At 34.7% G+C, this 21,678-nt stretch overlaps 1 protein-coding gene across 13 annotated transcripts in view; it reads left to right on the top strand.

Moving 5' to 3' along the window:
* Nucleotides 1-21,678, top strand: part of RBM26 (RNA binding motif protein 26) — an 84,487-nt gene that overhangs the window by 19,462 nt on the left and 43,347 nt on the right. For 7 of the 13 annotated variants that reach the window (XM_060288205.1, XM_030856938.2, XM_030856937.2 and 4 more), the window contains exons 2-10: nucleotides 7,361-7,479; nucleotides 8,096-8,232; nucleotides 11,910-11,998; nucleotides 12,666-12,883; nucleotides 14,767-15,027; nucleotides 15,725-15,964; nucleotides 16,381-16,551; nucleotides 16,900-17,055; nucleotides 20,796-20,907. In XM_060288205.1, the coding sequence (XP_060144188.1) occupies nucleotides 7,361-7,479; nucleotides 8,096-8,232; nucleotides 11,910-11,998; nucleotides 12,666-12,883; nucleotides 14,767-15,027; nucleotides 15,725-15,964; nucleotides 16,381-16,551; nucleotides 16,900-17,055; nucleotides 20,796-20,907 (1,503 nt within the window). The remainder of the gene's footprint in view (nucleotides 1-7,360; nucleotides 7,480-8,095; nucleotides 8,233-11,909; nucleotides 11,999-12,665; nucleotides 12,884-14,766; nucleotides 15,028-15,724; nucleotides 15,965-16,380; nucleotides 16,552-16,899; nucleotides 17,056-20,795; nucleotides 20,908-21,678) is intronic. The other 6 variants (XM_060288206.1, XM_060288202.2, XM_060288207.2 and 3 more) reach the window with 4 other exon arrangements.

Raw genomic sequence — 21,678 nt, 5'->3', positions numbered from 1 at the left:
ATTCTTTATGAGTAACCTTTGCTGTAACTAATTACTACATACAAATAATCTATGTTTTACTCTTTTTTTGAATTGGATGAAACCGTATAATAAACTATGGTAATTGAATTTTTCAATGTATATAGTATGTTTGTTGCAATGGAATTTGGGTTTTTAAAAGAGTAATTCTGTGTACAGAATATAATTGCATGACTTTGATGTAAATTAGATATTTTTCTTGAATATAAAGTGAAAATTTGGTAGGAACAGACGTGGGTGTATATCCGTGTTCTAAAGTGACTGAGTTAACATATTTAAATTTAATTTTTAATTCCCACTGCCACCTCCAGCTCCTCCTTCTCAAGATTACTGAAAATGGAAGCTTGGGTAAAATTTCATCAGTTATCTTCCACTGAATTTCTAAAGCCTCCAAAAAACTTGGGCAAAACAAAACAAACTTCTTTTTGAAATATTGTACTGGTGTGTTAGCTTTTTGTTTTTTGCTTCACTGTCTCGTTACTATTTTGAAAGTACTAAATTAAAAAGTAAAAACTAATATGATGAGTGTGTTAGGAAGATTAATTAGAACCTTTATATCTAGGGGTGATTCTTTTTTTAATTGAGGTATAGTTGATTTACAGTGTTGTGCTGATCTCTGCTGTACAGCAAAGTGACTCAGTTATTTGATTCATGTTTTTTGAAGTTTTTCTTAAGAAAATTAAGTTCTTTTCGGAGATTTTATTAAAACATTTGATTTTCTGCATTGCTTTGGCTTTTCTAACTTATTTAGTGCATGTGCTCTCCTTCCCAGATACAGCTGGAGGAGAAAGACCCTCTTAGATATTCACCCATGCTTTTCAGGGGTATTATTATTAGTTGTATCCTTAACTGAATATATTCAGAGATTGATACAATTTTATTTTTATGCCTTTAAAATCATTGGTTTGAATGACTTCATAGTGATCTGATGTAAATTTTAAATCCTTAACAAAGGTGAGAGATTAGAAATCCAAATGTGCATGACACATTTGGATGGAATGGAGCACTGGACTCCTATCCCTCATGAGTCAAGTATCAGTAGATACCCACCTCAGCCCTTTCCTGTTGGTTCCCTCTGCCTGGGCTGACCTTTTTCCAGAAAGCCAAAAAGCTTGCTTGCACTACATTCTGTTCCCTATTTAAATTCTGACCCTGTTTAAATATCCTTACCTGATAATCTTATCTAGGATCTCCTCATTCATTCCTTCTCCTCCCTCCGTTTTCTTTCTTCCTCTTTTTTTCCCTTCATTCCTCTTCTTCTATACTTTATCCCATTACCTGGCATTTTTTTTCTCTTCGGAGCACTTGTTTATATGAGAATGCCTTCTGTGTGTGTATTGTCTGGCTACACAAGAATCCCTAGCAAGTTATCTGATAATGATATCCATTTACCATTCTGGTCATTTTCTAAGAATGTTTGACTTTGTTTATATATTTATAAAAGGTGGCACCTAGAAGTGAAAGCAGTGGCACTCCCTACTGCATGGGAGAGCTGCACTGTTTCCTCTCTGGTTATGATTTGTTTTCCTCCATTTTAATGCTTTATCTCATTTGACTTTTGTAAGTTGAAATACTTAGTTGCTTCCCCTTTACCCCACCTTCCACAGTGCTATTGGTAAGCCATGTCTTCTTTATTTTGTAGTTTCTGGTTTTTGTTGTGTTTTCCCTGCTCCCCTCCTTCTATCCCCTCACTGCTTCCACCCTCCTACCCCCAACACACACAGAAGGGTAATTGAAGTTGGAGCACTCTGTGGTCAGAATTGTACTTTATTGGCAGATTATGTTTTTGCTGGGCTTAGAAGTACTTATGGAACAGAGACTTAGTGGGAATTCAGCCTGTTTTCTAAGGTAGGAGTGAAGTTTGTCACTGTTTCAGTATTATTTTTTTGTCCTTAACATTTTCAAAATCTGATTCTTTTTTTCTCTTTCCCTGATCTGAAAGAAGATTTCAGCCCCACTTTTCTTTCACATGTTTCTAGAATGCTGGCAGTGTAGCAGAGGGTAAAGACTAGCTTTGACAAGATAATGTGTCATTCAAATCACAAACCTATCATCAGCAGTACCAACTGGTATAGTAAAGTACCTCGTGAACTATCTTGCTTACCATGGAGACAGTTTTTAAAAGTAACCCCTTACTATCAGAATATAGTTTTCTTTTGATTCAGTAATTTAAACATTTTTACTTCATTAATTTTGCATAGCAGATTATTATCGCTAGATGTTCAGATGAAGTAGCATTGGTACTTTTAATTAAGATAAATAGAAAAGAGAACACACAGTTTGCCTTTTGTCCCTGATCCATAACATTTTGGTATATTATTAAACTTCTGTGGTTCAAATTATTTTTTACTTAGCTATAATTTGTAACTACATACCTTTTTTTGTTTTCAAAAGTTATTAAAATAAAAATGAAGTGGCTTCCTATAGGACTTAAGAAAAATTACCTCCCAAATGCATATTTACCTGTTCTGTTGTTAAATGTGAAATTGTAAACCTTGCTTCTACTATGTAATTTGCAGTCTAACAAATTTTAAAAAGTAATCTATCTTTCAGACGGTTTTAAGTATTTAACATTTTTTTGTATGGTAGTTAATTCATTATGATTGTTGTGGCTTTTTTTGGTTCTTGATTTGGTTTGAATTGCTTCTAATAGAAGATGTTGAGCAAAGATTGTTCAGGAGTTTATCTTGCTGTTTTATAAAACTGTATTCTAGGCCACAATAATTTTTTAAAAATCGCAAAAGTCTTTCTCCACATTTTTAGCTGCTAACATTTTAATTCACTTTTAAAGTGTCCTGTTTAAAAAATAATGGAGGGAATGGAATAGATTTGGTGTTTAGCTAAGAGAAATATAAAGTGACAGTTATTAGAAAGGCTGTTATTAAGTTGAAAATTCACTACAACAATCAAACCAATACTCAATCAGACTATAGCATTTGGACTCAATGTAGAGATTCTGAATTTGTTCATTAACAGTTGCAATAAAACTGTATAACACAGTGATAGTATTATGTATCACAGTGATTTCCAGTAAACTGAAGTATGTTCAGCTTGGTGTCTAGTTAGGTTAATGTTTAGTTGATTGTGCTTATTCAGGTTACCTAACATGGGAAAGTACTGTTTCATGGTCTCTCATGCAGTGTTACCAGATTGCCAGATATAAGTGTATCTATAGATACATCATGAGGTTATTGTCCCATTTCTTCATGCTTATTTCATCACAGAGGCTGACCCCAGCCTCTCCAGTTTCTTTGAATTCGTTGTCCAGCTCTTTCCTATATCCTTATCTGTGGACTTTTTGCTAAAGGAAATTCCTTGTTTAATTGGTGTTTCAGAAAAATGGGAAAATTCATGGCCCATTGTCTCTGGAGTCATATCATCACCTTCACTAGCAATTAAGTGAAAAGCAGGCTCTAAAATTTTTCTCACAAAATTACCAACATGAATATTATCTTTAATATTGTGCATTTAATATTAATGCACAATATTAACGTTAGCATTATTAATATTAGCATTATTTAATAATGCTCATTGTGATAAACATGAAAAAATTAACTTACCACAAATCACTTTGTCTGCATTTAAAAAATTGTTGGTATAAATAAATATATTGAAATAAATTTCAAAGAGAAAGTGTTTAAAAATCTCATGTACCATTGAAATGATTTTTTTTTTTCCTGTTTAGGTTATAACCCACTTCAAGTCTTTGTAAATAAATGGAAATAGATCTATGAGAAAAGTTGATATATAATTACTAACAGATTACCCTGAAACTTAACTTAGTAGCACAGCAGACCTTTATCATCTCATGACATATATCATTCCTGTGGGTCAGAAATTTGGAGCAGGTTAGTTAGGTATTTCTGGCTCTGAGTCTTTCATGAGATTGTGGTCAAGCTTTTGGTCAGTGCTGCAGTCGTTTCAAGGTTCCACTGGGTCTGTAGAATTGGCTTCCATGTTCATTCATGTATGGGTCTTGGCAAGAGACCTTAGTCCTCCCTGGAGCCCTCATTTCATAGCCACATGGTGCTCTCTGTAAGGCTGCTTGAGTGTCCTTGAAACATAGCAGCTGATTTCTCTAGAATATATATATAATTGCAAATGACCTAGATGGTGTCTGACCATAAACATCAGACACCATCACTTCTGCCATATTCTGTTTGTTTAGAAGCAAGGCACTAAATTGAGCCTACTCTCAAAGAATGGGGAATTGGGCTCTGCCTTTTGAAGGGAAGATTGAAGAGTTTGAAGTCACAGTCACCACAAAGATGTACACTAAGGAGTCTTAACATTATATAATAAATGCTGTACTAGTTCCTTAATAGAGTAATTCTCAACTCTGATACTGTATCAGACTTATCTGTACAGCCCTTATAAAACAAACAAAGCAAAATGCAGATGGTTGTATTAGACCTGTTGATTCACTTGCAGTCAGATTTTCCATAGGTGCAGCCTGTGCAGCCAAAGCTGTCCAGTGTCTTTAAGATGTACTTTTTGATTCAGTGACATGTTACTGCTATAATTCTGTAAAACTGTTACTTTCCAGATATGTATAGGAATTAAGACTTTTTGGTATATGTATTAAAGTATTTTCTAGCTTTAATGTGTATAAGTTCCTTATTAATATTCTAGCATTTGAACTTTTGGTAGAACATGTGGAATTTCTATTTTGTGTTTAGTATTGTTAGAGTTAAAATTGCTAATAGTTGTTACAATAAAGAGCGATAAAAATGAATTGAAGGATGTCATGTATCATGTATGTATCTGTTTTTCCTCAAATGAACTATTAGGTTATCCTGTCTCTCCCCCTCATTTGTAGTCATCTCTCCCTACTGTAATTCCCTAATGTATTTGTCTTTTTTTAAAAACTGTAATTGGTAAGTCTTTTTGTGTCATCAGTGTCCTTTGAAAATTTAATTTACTGAGCATTATTTATGTTACTGGCATGAAACTAAGAGAAGCTAGGAAGTTAAATCTAAGCTGGGGGTGGATTCTAACTTGGGATTTTGCCAAGTTGGTGGCATAGAAGAAGAGTAGAAAGAAAGTGAGGCAAACGTGGCTGAGGAATTTAGAGGTTGTTTGAAATAGTGGACTCTGAGGGGAGAGTACAAGAGGAAGTAAATTAGAGGAACTGTGCCTTGGACAGCAACTAAGGGAGGTATTGTAGGGGGCTTTTACTAGGATGGATAGGGAGTTGGTGGCTGTAACTAGATGTTTGTAGCAGTAAGTAAATTGGAGGTCTGGTTTTTGGGTAGCTTGTTGTAAGAGCAATTTGGTGTAGTGGTTAAGAGAGCAGACTTTAGAGTAAGAAATTTAGGTTTAAATCTTGGTTCTGTTACTAATTTACATGTAGTCTTGGGCAGTTTGCTTAACTTTTTCCTGAGCCTCAGTTTCATCAGTAAAATGAGAACTAAATATAGAATGTAAAGTGTGGAGCACTGTTCATGGCGCAAATGAGGGTTCAGTAAATGTTAGTGCTTAGCTATTGCTATTATTTTATTATTATTTACCCTAACTTGTAAAATGATCTTTAATTAAATAGGTAGCAACTTTAGCTTAGTTGAAAAACAATTATCTGCTTTTTAGCAATTGGATGGGCATGGTTTGGGCATCAAAAACTTTCCCTCTTCCCTCCTGACCCTGTTTCTTTTTCACTTCCTACTCCCTACCCCCATCAACAAATAACCATAGTTACTTGTTTATACTTATAGCTATTCATTATTCAGACATAAGCCAACCCAAATATATAATCTCCTTTTCTTCCCACACAAATGGTAATACGCTATACAAGTTTTTTCTCTATCTCGCTTTTTAAACTTAACAAATTGATAGGAAAATTTCTCCATGATATGAAAACTTCCTCATTCTTTTTTGTCCTTTTGCTGTATCCCATTCCCTTGTGTAGATTTAGTATACTTTTTTTTTCCAGTCCTCTGTAAATGGACAGTTGCAGATTTTTGATTTTACAATCAGTGTGACACTGAATGACTTGTACACATATCATTTTGAACATGTAAGTATATCTGTAAAGTTAATTCATTGAAGTAGAATTGCTGGGTCAGTTGTATTTGTGATCTTTTTACTGCCATACCCTAGGAGCTACCAGTTTACCCTCAGCAGCAATAATGTATGAAAACTGATTGTTTCTGTCTTGCCTCCAGAATATGTTTCCATATATTTAGATTTTATCAACTTTATAACAGAAAAATGATATTTCAGTATAGCTTAAGTTTGAATTTCTCTTATGGATGATGTTATATTTTTACTCATATTTAAGAATCATTTTTATTTCTTTTTCTGTTTAGTATTTCATTTGACTTTTAAGTCTTTTTTACATTCTTAAGTTTTTGCTTCTTTTGTATAATCAAATTACTCTTGTGCAATATATGGATTTTCTCTCATAATTCAAAAGGTCTTCATTACTCCAGAGTTGTAAAATAACTTTTTCTTGTTTTCTTCTAATACTTTAATGGTTTCATGTTTTTACTGTGGTATATGGAATAAGTTATGGGTCCAACTTAATTTTTTAGAAAGACAGCTGCCAAGTTTTCTCAGTACCATTTATTTTGTAGTTCATCCCTTCTTCCTTGACTTGGATGTCACCTTTATAAAATTTATGTTTCTATATATATTTGGGTCTATTTCTAAATTTGCTTTTCTTTCGTTAAAATTCTGTATTGTGTGGTATGTTTTCAAGTTTCCCTTTATTGTCCTCTTCTTCAGGGTTTTTCTGACCATTATTTACCTTGTTCTGGGGGAGAATAGGCTCTTGGTTTTTTTTGTTTTTGTTTTTGTTTTTTTTTTGCGGTATGCTGGCCTCTCACTGTTGTGGCCTCTCCCGTTGTGGAGCACGGGCTCCGGACGCGCAGGCTCAGCGGCCATGGCTCATGGGCCCAGCTGCTCTGCGGCATGTGGGATCTTCCCGGATCGGGGCACAAACCCGTGTCCTCTGCATCAGCAGGCGGACTCTCAACCACTGTGCCACCAGGGAAGCCCGCCTCTTGGTATTTTTATTGGTACCACACTAATTATTAGTTTTTGATGTTTTGGTGTTGTTTATAATTTGTCATAACTTCTTTTTTTTAATAATAGAGCCTACTGAATCTTTAATACATGTATTAGTGTGTATTTGGCAGAATACTGAATGATGACTACATATACCACGTAAAGCATATTAAGATAAGGGAGAGAAACTTATATTTCTTCATTGCTTTCTATGAACCAGATGCTTTTTTACATATATTAACTCATTTAACTATCATGCTATTAGTTTGTAACTGGAATTCGTAGAATGTGCAATTGTTTATGGTTAAATTTCCTTCAACATTGCTTTTTTCTTCAGCTGTGATGCAGATCCATCAGCCCTGGCAAAATATGTTCTCGCTTTGGTAAAGAAAGACAAAAGTGAAAAAGAATTAAAGGCGTTATGTATTGATCAACTGGATGTATTTCTTCAAAAAGGTAAGATCTTTGGTTTAAAAATACTAATTTAAAAAGTTATTTAAAATAAGATTCAGAGAGTGTTAAAGGAATTCAGTAAGAGACAGACTCTAACTGTAACAAAGTTGAACAAATAGTATTATTACTGATTATATCCATAGCTTATTTATAATGGAAATCTTTTCTTTCATTAATGTCCATATGCTTATTCTTAAAGAATGCTGTTATTTTTTTCTTGAGAGATTAAGAAAATGACTGAAAGATAGTACTGCTTAGGAACCTACTTTGGATGTTGTCTAGCACAGTGCTTCTCAAATTTTTTCACCTTGCCAGCATTTAGGTAATGATAATATTTCTGTTTGGCACACTAGGCAGGATACATGGAGACTAGTGATGGCTGGGAGCGACTGACCCAGAGGCTCTAGCCATTCTAGCCCTCAGCATCCTGAGAATTGAATGGATCAGTATTACCATGGGACTTGTGCCATAGTACACTGGTTGGGAAGCTGTTGGTCTTAGTATAATTTTTAGATTTATAAAAATCAAGGCATATTTCATCATACTGATGTGGAGAAGTAGAGAATAAATATCTTAGCAAATGATTTTTAATCTATGCTGGTTTTGGTTTTATTTTTAGAGACACAGATATTTGTGGAAAAACTTTTTGATGCTGTGAATACAAAGAGTTATCTACCTCCTCCAGAGCAGCCATCATCAGGAAGCTTAAAGGTAGAATTTTTTCAGCACCAAGAAAAAGATATAAAAAAAGAAGAGGTAAGAATTTGTGTTAAACTTTACATGTTCTTTAAAAACATATTTGGAGTGATTAAACTGAGTTTTATTTTTTTTAATTTATTTTTAGTTTTGTTTATTTTTATCTGTGTCAGGAGTCCTCAAGACCACCTCCAGGTTTGATTATTTCACTAGGAGTACTCACAGAACTCAGAGTGTATAGTCATACTCATGGCTATGATTTCTTACAGTGAAAGGATACAAAGCAAAATCAGCAAAGGGAAAAACGTATATGGTGCAAAATCTGGGGAAAAACAGGAACAGATTTCCAGAGGTTTCTTCCAGTGGAGTCAAAGCAGATATGCACTTAACAAGTAGTGACAACATGTGTGAACCAGGGGTGCTCATTAGAGACACAGTGCCCAGTGCCCAGGGTTTTTATTTAGTGCTGGTTACATAGGCATCTTCAGCCTCATATGTACCAAAATTCCAGACTCTGAGGAGGAAAGCAGATGTTCAGCATAGACCATATTGTTTATCCAGACAGTTTAGGCATAGTGAGCTATTGTTATCAGGGAATGATGTGAACCTTCCAGAAATTGTTGTTTGCAGATGCCAGCTAAGGGCTTACCTTATCAGCAGGTCTTTCTAAAGATAACAGTCTCAGGAGTGCTTTTAATTCTTTTCTGCACAGTATTTATAGGTATGGACTCTTATTATCTGTGTTCTATGAAAATACTTAGATTGTCAGTAGATCGGTTTGCTTCTGCCTACATGCATTTTGTAGGGGACTTTTTTTTTTTTAATAGATTTATTTATTTATTATTTATTTTTGGCTGTGTTGGGTCTTCCTTGTTGCACACGGGCATTCTCTAGTTGTGGTGAGCGGGGGCTGCTCTTCGTTGCAGTGCACGGGCTTCTCATTGCAGTGGCTTCTCTTGTTGCGGTGCGCAGGCTTCAGTAGTTGTGGCACATGGGCTTAGTTGCTCCATGGCATGTGGGATCTTCCCAGACCAGGGCTCGAACCCATGTCCCCTGCATTGGCAGGCAGATTCTTAACCACTGCGCCACCAGGGAAGCCCTGTAGGGGACTATTTTTAAGGTAGTCAAATAAAAGGACCTTCACAGGGCAATGTAAATGACTTCATACTTTAAGAGGTGTTTACCTTTCATACAAGATTACCCTCTTGTTTAATAATCATATAATAGTTCAAATTTCCTCAGTTTGATGTTTAAAGATTGTAATTTTAACAAAAATAATCATTGACAATTAAGCTATTAATATAATATATCCATGGTTAGCCTAGTTTTAGGTCAAACAAATCTTGGTTAAATTTTTACCACTGTTTGGGGCTTCCCTGGTGGCGCAGTGGTTGAGAGTCCGCCTGCCAATGCAGGGGACATTGGTTCAAGCCCTGGTCCAGGAGGATCCCACATGCCGCGGAGCAATGAAGCCCATGTGCCACAACTACTGAGCCTGCGCTCTAGAGCCCACGAGCCACAACTACTGAGCCTGAGTGCCACACTGCTGAAGCCTGCACGCCTAGAGCCCATGCTTTGCAACAAGAGAAGCCAGCCAATGAGAAGCCTGCGCACTGCAACGAAGAGTAGCCTCTGCTCGCCGCAACTAGAGAAAAGCCTGTGCACAGCAACAAAGACCCAATGCAGCCAAAAATAAAAATAAATAAAATTAATTAAAAAAAAATTTTACCACCGTTTTGTGACCTTGAAATTATTACTTTTCCAACCCTTAGTTTACTCAGCCGTGAAATGGAAATATTATAGGACTGTTGTGAGGAATAGTAAAATAAGGTCTGTGAAGCACTTGGCAGAGTGTGTGGCACAAAGTAGGTTCTCAGTAAATGATAGTTGCTATTATTGTTGAGACATTGTTGTGTGTTGGGTGTGGTTGTGGCCCTTGGTTTTTTTTCACCTGATAATCTGTTTTTTTCCAGATTATATAAGTAATATATGTTCGTTATGTTTACATATGTGTTATATAATAATATTTACATATGTATGATATGTATTGTAATTTACATATGTATTTACATATGTATTATATAATTCTCAAATGTATTTTTGTCTCTGTATATCTGAACATATTTGCACACATGTGTGTGTGTGTGTATATATATATATATATATATAGTTACATGCACATATACATAAGACACCCCCATCACTTCTGTCTTCAGAGGAAGACCAGAAATAATTTTATAACTGCATGTTTTGTACCTAACGGTATAGGGGGTCTGTTAGTAAGGAAGAATGGGATAGTGGATATTGTCTTGGCAACTGCTTATGCAACATAGAGATATACAATAATTTATTTAAATTTTACCCATTGATGGAAGTCTGGATTGGTTCCAGAATTTTTTCCAGATAATTGCAAATTATATTTTAATTCTTGGAAATCTTGAGTAAATCATGGGCTCTTTGTTTGAGAAGCAGTAAGCCTTAGTCTTACATCTGTTGATATAATAATATTTCACCACAGTTGTCTTGAGCAGTTGTGAAGGATATTTATCCCTCCATCTTTCAGAACCGAAATGTCAGATGGCAGTCTGGATTTTAAATGCTGTGGGTGTTGTGAAAGTTCGCAGTTGGGCAGGTACCATGGAATGTGACAGTCTGTCAACCTAACTTACTTACAAGAGTGCATGGAAGCAAACTGAAGGGAAAAAGTGCATCAGGAGGGTTTTTTGTTTTGTTTTGTTTTTGCAGGGGGGAAGGTTGAAATGGATAGGAAGAGTAGAACAAAAAAAGTACTTACAAGAAAGAAAAAGGCAAACTGTTAAAAGAAGGCTTTTAAGTATTATTTCTCAGAGTTTGGTCTGTTGATAGGATTTCCATTTAATTTATCATCCAGTGTGAGACACTTGACAGTGAGAGGCTTTTACCCAAAGGAATGCTGAAACAGCTGGCATAAACTGGGACATATTTATGCTATCTGTAGACTATGTGCATAAGAATATCTTAGGGTTTTTATTAAACATGCAAAATCTTGAGCCCTATCATATTTACAGAAGCTCATGTTCAATATTTTCTGAATTTGTTTATGCTCTGAATCCTTTTTTCTCTAATAACACCTCTTAATGTCCTGTGGAACCAGTTTTTTGGGCAGCATGGAAAACTGGTCTAGAGAAAGTAGCACTGATCAAGGGAATGTTTTTCAGGGCTGCATTATATTAATTATATAATATGAATTGTAGGAAAGAGGAATGTATAGCTGTCATACTGCTGTGAGAAACTAGAGAACTGTTTTCACTTGTTTATTTTCACAGGTATTTTTTTCTCAAATGTTTTCTTTTTCTATGACTTGGTTAGTTCTAATGCATTCTCCTTTAGTCCCTAATGTGTTTGGTGCCAGATCAAATCCATGAAACCAAAACTTGAATGGACTTTTGAAAGAAGGAATAAAATTGGCTTTCCATTAATGATGTGTAAAATGAGGACACTTGCTTAAAATGTTTTTCTTGCTACTGTTATCTACGATAAACATTTATGAATTTCTTTACCATTCACTTTAACTTTCAGCAAGCCTGTCTTTTATTGTTAAATTAAATGATTGTACTTAGAAGACAAATTTATTTTGTTTAATGCTTTCACAAGAAGACTCTATTGCTCATATTTTAATATCAGTTAAGTCATTGAAACAGTAACATGGCAAGGAATAACTGTTGTTAAATTTGCACACATTTTTCTTTGTGTATCAGATCACAAAAGAGGAAGAGCGAGAGAAGAAGTTTTCTAGAAGGCTAAATCACAGTCCTCCTCAGTCAAGCTCCCGATACAGAGAAAATAGGTGATTGATTCTTTGAACCATGTTCAATGTTTAGACATTACTTTTATTTTATATGAATATTTAGACTTGATTTTCTTTTACATAGGGGTAAGTAATATCTACTCTTTTATTGGTCTAGGAAAGTGATAACTCACTCCTTTTCTACCAAGAATATCTAGGTGTGATTTGTTGGTCCTGGAAGTGAGATTTAGAACAGTGCTTGGCATATGTTGGTTATTGTTATTATTTTTATTCCTAACTGCAAATTCCAGTGAAGTCTTAATGTGAGACCTTTTTTGCCCAAAGTTTCCCTTTAGAGTAAATACATTATTTTTCCCATTAAGGCTTCAAAAGCATTTAGAGTGCAGTGCATGTAATATATACCTATAAGTATGAGACTGTGTACAAGACAATATATACTACAGGACATATGTACAGATCCCTTAATGTATAGATGCATTTGTGTATAAAATGAAGACTTCAAAAGAGTTCTTTTTTTCCTTAGAGGTTTTAGAGTACTTTAGCAGGTCATGTTCAGGTTTTCAGTTTTTTGAGTTTCCTATGTTTGTATTCTGATGATGGGATAAAGAATCATGGTACAAGAATAAAATAGAACTTTTGCATTTAATTAGAGTTTTTCCTGTATCCACTTAAATATTTTCATAAAAGTGATCATATATTTCTTTAGAAGTCGTGATGAGAGGAAAAAAGATGATCGTTCTCGCAAAAGAGATTATGATCGAAACCCTCCTCGAAGAGATTCATACAGAGACCGGTACAATAGAAGACGAGGGCGAAGTCGCAGTTACAGCAGGAGTCGGAGTCGAAGTTGGAGTAAAGAGAGGCTTCGTGACAGGGATAGAGATAGAAGCAGGACTAGAAGCAGAAGCAGGACCCGAAGCAGGGGTAAATAATCCACATATATGTGTATTTTGGTTGGCACTTTCATTGTGAAAAAAATTCTGTATTTGAGGGTTTTAAAAATTGTTTTAATTTTGTCAGTGTTATCTTTATTTTTTTCTATTTTGATGTATTTTGTGGGTCCAAGTGAATACTTTTTAAAAATTTCTTTAAAAATTTTTATTTTATACAAATTAAAGCTACAATGAATTACCACTGTACACCCATCAGAATGATTGAAATTAAAAAGACTTGCTTTACCCAGTGTTGGTGAGGATGGAGATAAGCTGGAACTCTTTGGAAAACACTTGAACAGTATCTTAAAAATGTTAAGCCTGTACCTACCAAATGATCCAGTCAGTCATTCCACTCCTAGGTGTTTACTTAAAAGAAATGAAAGTGTATTTCCACACAAAGACATACACAGATGGTCATGGCAGCTTCATTTGTTATAGCCAAAAGCTAGAAACAATCCAAACGTCCATCAACAGGTGAATAGATGAACAAATTATGGTATATCCATAGAATGGATAAAAAGGAAAGAACTATTGATACATGCAGGAAAATGCATGAATCTCAAAATAATTATGCTGATTGAAAGAAGCCACACAAAAAAGTGTGTGTGTGTGTGTGTGTGTGTGTGTGTGTGAGAGAGAGAGAGAGAGAGAGAGAGAGAGACAGACAGACAGACAGACAGACAGACATAGAATTTTAGAAAATGCAGACTAATCTATGATGACAGAAAACAACTCAGTGGTTGCCTGGGATAAAGTAAAGGAGAGATGGATCATAAAAGGGAACAAGGATACTTTTTGGGGGTGATGAGTATGTACAGTATATACCTTATTTTGATTGTGATGTTTGGTTTCACAGGTGTATACATCGATCAAAATTCATTAAATTGTACATTTTAAGTATGTTCAGTTTATCATATATCAGACCTCAAAACTATGAAAACAGTTAAAAATTTTCATTTCAGATGTGTGAGTTTACAGGAGTGTCTCATTTCCAACATGCATATTTTTCTTTCAATGTGTATTATTGAAAGGGATATATTGCAGGCAGTAGAACAACTAAACACCTTAAGAGTAAAACACCTTTACTCAACTTAGATTTTTACTACCCTTGCGACCTTTATTGTATAGTTACTTTTAGTCTTTAGGAAGTAATATTTATGGCTTTTGTATAAGCCCTGTATTTCTCTGTTACTCTTAGAGTTTTTCCCCGCCCCGTGATCTAGGTGTATTAGGCCTTTCTGCACATTGCTTCACTTAACTGATCTCCTTAATGTCTTTTCTCTTTCCTTGGTAAATTTTCTTTTCTTGGCCCAGTTAATTTCTTTGTGTTTATTATGTACTCCTTTTTCTTCCTCTTTACACATCCATTCTCATCTTCAACAAATAGTGTTCAGTGTATAAAGCCATGCTAGGACCTTTGAATGGATGACAACTAAATATTCACCACAGAAAAAATAACCATACTTGTATATTTTGTTTTGTTGGCTAAAGTTATGCATACTAAGATTGCAATGAAGAAAATTTAAAAATTCTCTGCTAAGTAAAGCTCAAAGAAAAATCTCATTAGGTACAACAAGTTTATGTGTGGTTTTTTAGTTTAGGTCATATTGAAAAGAAATTGCTTATCTTGGAACATTGTATATACATTGAATAGTTTTTAAAAGGTGGATTGTGTAAAATTTGAACTTTTTCTCTATGTTTAGCAAAAATATTGGGTTGGCCAAAAAGTTCATTTGGGTTTTTCCATAACGTCTTATGGAAAAACCCAAACGAACCTTTTGGCGAACCTAATATCTATTTCTTAGCTTGGGGACATGTGTGTTTTTTGTTTAATAGAGTGTAGTTTTATAAGTCATTTATATTTTATTGCAGAAAGGGATCTGGTAAAACCTAAATATGACCTGGATAGAGCAGATGCATTAGAAAACAATTATACTCCAGTCTCTTCGGTACCTAATATTTCATCTGGCCACTACCCTGTACCTACTTTGAGCAGCACTATTACAGTAATTGCTCCTACTCATCATGGTAATAATACTACCGAAAGTTGGTCTGAATTTCATGAAGACCAAGTGGACCATAACTCGTATGTAAGACCACCAATGCCAAAGAAACGGTGTAGAGACTATGATGGTAAGCCTGTCAACTATTTCATGAGGTATCGAATTAATATTTCCAGCTGAGTAACTTCTGTAAATTTAGGTTATACACGCTCAAAGACTTAACCTATTGGAAATAGTGGGAAATTAGTTTTAAGCACTTCATGAATTCCTCAGTATATTACTGAAGTCTTCATTAGTCACCACTGACTATTGAATATTAATTTAAATAGTGTTTATTTGCACCAAGTCTTAACATATTTTTGGAATTTGCCAAACAAGAGTAATATCTACTGAGTAACCTACCAGGGAATTGGCTACTGAAACATTCTTGACAAAACTTACTTCTTTAGAAATCAGTGGTTATTAGAATGTTAGTAAAACCTAGAAATGTGAATATCACCTATATAAGCATTTTATAAATGAATTGAAGACTCTTTAAGATTTTACTGTAAAAGTTTTGTAAACTGTATTAAAGCTGTATCATGTTGCTAGCTGGGTATACTCATTTTAATTTGGTAATATTTTTTAGTGGGTATGTTAGCTATATTTTCACTTAATATATATTTTATATTACTGGAAATGAGTAGGTAGCTCTTGTGATATGGTTACTTATATTTGCCCAGTATTAAAAATATTCCTATTTTTAAATATCTCCACTTTTTTTAACTTAGAGAAAATGTATATGTCCAGCGGTTTTCATATTTCTTTCTAATTGTTCTTCCTCACAGAAAAGGGTTTCTGTATGAGAGGAGACATGTGCCCTTTTGATCATGGAAGTGACCCGGTAGTTGTAGAAGATGTCAATCTTCCTGGTATGCTGCCTTTCCCAGCACAGCCTCCTGTTGTTGAAGGACCACCTCCTCCTGGACTCCCTCCACCACCACCAATTCTTACACCCCCACCTGTGAATCTGAGACCCCCAGTGCCACCGCCAGGCCCATTACCACCCAGTCTACCACCTGTCACAGGTAAGTAAATATGTTTGCCTATGCTTATTATCTATCCATTCATAGTCTTTTATAAAAGTTGATAGTTTGATGCTTGATTTTGTTAAAAGTATCTAAAGTAATCCTATAGATGCCTGTTAGGAACTAAGAGTAAGATGCTCCCATCTGGAATATACTCCTTATTTTTCAGGCTGTGCCAAACCTATGGTTTACTGTGGTTTAGGGTGGCCCTGAATTATGCATGTTACTGATGAATCCCAGCTATCTGTAGTCCTTTATAGCTTAAGACAAACCTGTTTTGGAATACATTAAATGAATATTTTACCCTGAAAAACTCATATAGTTGTAAGAGCTTGGTGTTTGTAGATATTATAATTTGCTAAAGGAGAATATCACGTTTGGATATACAATAACTTATTTTATTTGTTTGCTTTCAGATGATATTTCTTATTCTTTGGTTTTGACAGGACCACCACCTCCACTTCCTCCTTTGCAACCATCTGGCATGGATGCTCCCCCAAACTCTGCGACCAGCTCTGTTCCTACTGTGGTAACAACTGGCATCCATCACCAGCCTCCTCCTGCTCCACCCTCTCTTTTTACTGCAGGTGCGGTTTTGGCCCTCTCTGTATTAATAATGTAGTATAGTTTAGAGAAGAGTTTTAGGTGAGGAATTTAAAAATGTCTAGAGAGTGAATTGCTCTATCAAGTCTGTTTTTCTTACTAAAATTATATGGAATAAAATGTAGACATGGTGAATGCACATTAAATATAAGTTCTCAGTTACACTTTTTAAAAAACTAAGTTTTTAATAACATTTAATTTTTATAAGACTATTTTTAAAAATACATATGCATGTTAGTTATGAATTAGTAATATGTTACGTAGTTGACTTTTTCTATTATCAGTATAAAAAAATTACCAAGAGGAGTTTTATAATTGTTTTTTAATTGCAGTTTTTGTATTACCAGATACATATGACACAGATGGCTACAATCCTGAAGCCCCAAGCATAACAAACACTTCCAGACCAATGTATCGACACAGAGTGCATGCACAAAGGCCTAACTTGATAGGACTAACATCAGGGGATATGGATTTGCCACCCAGAGGTACTATGATGAATCTTTTCTTCTTATCATTTTCATAATATCAAGAGTGGCAAAGCATTTGAAAAGAACAGTCGGTCCTGTGTTTATTGGAGTTGAGTAAGGGATGATGCTTATGTTTGTTCCTTGGATCCTTTGGTCTCACATGAGAGAGAAGGTAATGTGTGGTACCCTATTTGTGGTGTTGGTGACATTTTATTCTGTCATCCAAGGGGAAAGGAATTTCCCCAAAGTCCTTATTTTCTAGCTTTTTGGGGGTGTATGCTATCATTTGCAGTCTTAATTGGTTCATTTAAACTCTTTAAGAATAATGCTTTAATTCCTAAAGATAAATTCTTTTGTAGTTTAGATCATGAAATTAGCTGTACAAATTTAATGCTTGATACATATTTTATTTTTGTTTGCTTTTGACATGTTAGAATTTGATACTGGTTTGCTTATAATACTTTAAGCAAAAAGAATTATATTTTAGAAAGTGACTTGTTAGCTTTTAAAATTTTCTTAGAGGAGACAGACTTTTTGGTATAATTTCTAAATGGGAGAAGAATATAGAATTTAGACTGGTCCACAAGCCAGGGCAGGAAAAGTGCTATACAGAGGTGCAAACTGATACAAAGGTTCAGAGGAGGGAGAGTTCACATTAATTTGAAAGATGGAGCAATGTTGTCAGACATTATAGAAAATATTATACAGGCCAATAAAAATATATCTTTTTTCCTAACTACTTCAACTAACTTTTAAATCCCATTTTCTTTCCAATCTTTCCTTGCCATCTTTTATTTCTAGTAAAAAAAAAAAAGTCATGCATTGTCAGTTGTGAATAAAAGTCCAACTTGTTTAAATAAGTAACAGTCTGTACCTAATGTGGTTTAGTAAACTTGTGTTTACTTACACTTTGCACTTTTTTTGTTTGTTCATTAGAAACTGTCAGATTCTGAGCATCTACTTTGAGTGTTCAGAGAACTTTCTGTGGTGGAGGACTGAGGAACATTTTAATTTCTATCCTGTGAGATCACAGGACAACATTTCATGTGGATGTCCCTTTCCCCCCACACCTTTTAAAGTCTCTTTGAGGCATTCTAATGACTTTCATTAATAACAGCAATAGAAAAAAGGTTTCTTAACAATTTTTATGTAAGGGAAATAAGATTGTTTGTAATTGAAAAGTAGCCACTTAAGATTATGGCTGTTCATGGTATTTACTCATCCCTTGAGTGTCTCCTACCTGACTAGTTCAGAGAAAAACCCTTCCTTCTTTGGGTCACTACTTAGCACTCATTTTCTTTTCATTATACCAGTATTCCTTGCTCTTGCTGGAACCATCAAATCATCTCATTCTTACCTTGCTGCTTTGGAGTGGCATAAATGTATGCCACTATAGATCAACATTTATTAGATCCATCCCAAATCTAGGACAGTTTTTTGCTGGTGATTGAGAGAAGACAGAAGGATCAAACCCCTTGCACATAAATCTTACCATATAGAAGTTGGAATTGTGGTAATTTCAGCTCCACATGCATGTAGTTACAAGTTATAGGAAATGGCTCTATTGAGATATAAATGTCTGGTATGCCTACTTAGAAATTTGAATGCCTTTTCTTATAGAATCATTATACATAATGATTATTTTATTACTTTTTAAATTTCTTTAGGTACATCATGTACTATTTCTGTAAGCTGGTTTAGGAATATATTTTCCATTAATAACATTGTTTTTATGTACCAGACAACTGATTTAGCAAACCATTTAAATTGAGGATTACCTATACTTCTGGTTGCCTTATCTTTTTTCAGTCCTCCTCCCCTCAAAATGTTCTCATCTATTGCCCATTTGGTTTGAAATTTACTGGCCTGGATTGGGACATATACATAATTAAAAGTTTATAATATTGTTCATTATATAATTATTATACATTTCTAATAGCCTATAGATGGCCTCATTTACATTTGTCACAGACTATTATGTGATAACTATATTTTTATGCTTCATACTTTCAACTTTATAGGAAATTATTGTTATTAAACAAATGAAAAAACTTTAGGCCTTTTGATGCCTTGGAATCAAAAAAGTGATAATTGTACTTTCTAGATTTCTAAGGCAGTGGAGAACTTGATAGACACTCCCTTGACTGGATATAGATAGGTAGGAAGAAGGGCTAAGTGGTTTTTCATTTGCCATCAACAAAACCAGTGCTGAAAACGTTAAGCAGAAAAACAATTTATTAAAAAGATATCAGGGGAAAACACAGTAAATAAAACTAATAGACACATTTACTAATTGTATATCAAGAGGAACTTGCTTCTGTGTGTTTAGCACTCCTTTTAAATAAATAACAGTGAAAGAGAATATGAGTGAGAGAATACAGATGAGTTGGAGCAAACACATCACTGCCTTTCTTGGTGAACCTTCAGATAAAAAATATATTAAAGTACAAAAGGATATTGGATAGCTCAAAGACTCTTTAAAAGGGCTAGTGAACATGTTTGGGAGGCAGGAATAGGCCAGAAATTCTGTTGCAGAACTGGTCCTGTGAAGATACCACTCGGCAAAGAAACTACAACTTGCACCGTGAATGCCAGCAATGCCAGATACTGGATGTTTCCACCTGATCTGCTGTAGAGATGTGGGATAAGTCAGAGTTAGCCGGAAAAAGGGGGTCAATAAAGCACATATATCCTGTGCTACTTTTGTGAAACTGGAAGATCTTTTTGATTAGGAACAGAGGGAGTAAGGGATATGGGAACGGGGAGGTAGGAGGCCAATTAAAGGCGTTTGAAAAATTCTAGAAAAGAGATGATAAGTAGCTAGACTAGGGTAGTAACAGTGGGAAGTAAGAGATTTAAGTTTAGTGGAAAGAGTTGACAACACCTTTAATTTATTGAATTTGGGGACTTAGAATGGGGGTAATGGAGAAGGTGAAATGAAAGACACCAGGTTTCTGTTTTGGATAATTAGGCAGATGATAATATCATTCATTGAGAGGAAGAACAGATTTGGTAGGAGGATCTCCTGCATGGAGACTATAGTGGTAGCCATAAGAGAGATTGTGCTGAAACAGATCCTAAGTTCTTTTGGTTAGTTATATGTTTAGAAATACTCAGAATAGGAGTTATATAACCAATTTATCCATCTTTTAAGAAAGGAGTTTTAAAATATATTTTTTCCGTGTGGACTAATGTTAGCATGTTTTAAACTTTGGCGTCATTTGGGAATAACAGGTTAAATGTAGTTTTGTGTTTGTCAAACTCCATCTAAGTGTATGTAAAATGTTGAAAGTAGCACATATTTACAGCTCTTTTGCACTGCATTTCAATGTTGAATATTTACCTTTTTTAATTTAACATGATTTTATTTTGTTAATATGCTGATGTTTAAATAAGCAACTCATTTCAGTCACAACTCCAAGTTATTGAGTCTTAGGATTACTAGACTAGTGTTAAATTTTAAATCTTGTAGATTGTGCATTTAATTTCAAAACTATAAACTCAGCCCCAAGATGATTTATTTATTATTAATTTGACATATGAGAATTACTGATTATTGTTCAGTTAAGCGTGAAAGGAATTCAAAATAAGTTAAAATCCCTTAGATGACTGTATTTAGATGTACTTATATTTCTATTTCTTCTAAAATGTATATTTGGACAAAAATCCAGAACTTTGTTTTTAATGCAGATTTAAGGAGGTGGCTACGATTAACAGAAAATATTAATCTATGCTTTCTTTTCTTTTGTTTCAAACAGAAAAGCCTCCTAATAAAAGCAGTATGAGGATAGTAGTGGATTCAGAGTCAAGGAAAAGAACCATTGGTTCTGGGGAGCCTGGAGTTCCTACAAAGAAGACTTGGTTTGATAAGTAAGCTGGCAGGGGAAATTGAGGAATTTTATTATGCAGTGATCTTTAGGATCGTTGCAGTATTATTGTGACAGTATAGTGGTCTCTTTCAAAATAAAATTTATTCTGTAGGCAGTCCCCAACTAAAGTGTATAGTATTTGTTTTCTAAAAATATGTAAGTTAGTAGTCTGGTACTTGGAAGGTACTTTCTTATAGAAATGGTGTGGTGGTTGAGCACATTATTTTTCCTATTTGTACCTCCCCCTACCTTCACAAAAACAACAACAACCCACACCTTAATTTAGCAATGTTGTTGAATACTAGCTGTTTAAAGGATAGTCATGAGCCTCCTCTTAGGGAAGGAAGGAAGGGTTAGGTATGAGAGGAGACTTTACATGTGGGCAGTTCCTGTTAGGAGTTAGAAAGCAGCCTTTGTGGGGGTAGGGGAGGCTGTGTGTTTGATGATTCATTTGCATGTTTGAGGAAAGACTGGAATCACACTTTTAGAGCTTTAACATATGTTTAATAATGGATAATTTCTAGTTCTGTTTCTGCCTTTAATTCTGTGATTTAGGGCAAGCAATGTAACCTCCCTGGGCCACAGTTTTGACCCCCTTTCTTCAAGTGTCAAACGTATGGTCTACAATTCTGACTTTTTTTTTTAATTGGAAGGAGGTCGAGACAGTCATTTCTTGCTTTTAATCAATGTTTTGAAGTAGGAAATATCTCAATAAGTTAGCCTTTGCAGAAATGGCAAAGGTTATATAGGCAAATTGACTGAAAGAGGGTGC

The sequence above is a fragment of the Globicephala melas genome, chromosome 18 (assembly GCF_963455315.2).
Source record: "Globicephala melas chromosome 18, mGloMel1.2, whole genome shotgun sequence".
Lineage (NCBI taxonomy): Eukaryota > Metazoa > Chordata > Mammalia > Artiodactyla > Delphinidae > Globicephala > Globicephala melas.
Note: the sequence above shows the minus strand (reverse complement) of the source record. Positions and strands in the feature narration are given on the sequence as shown.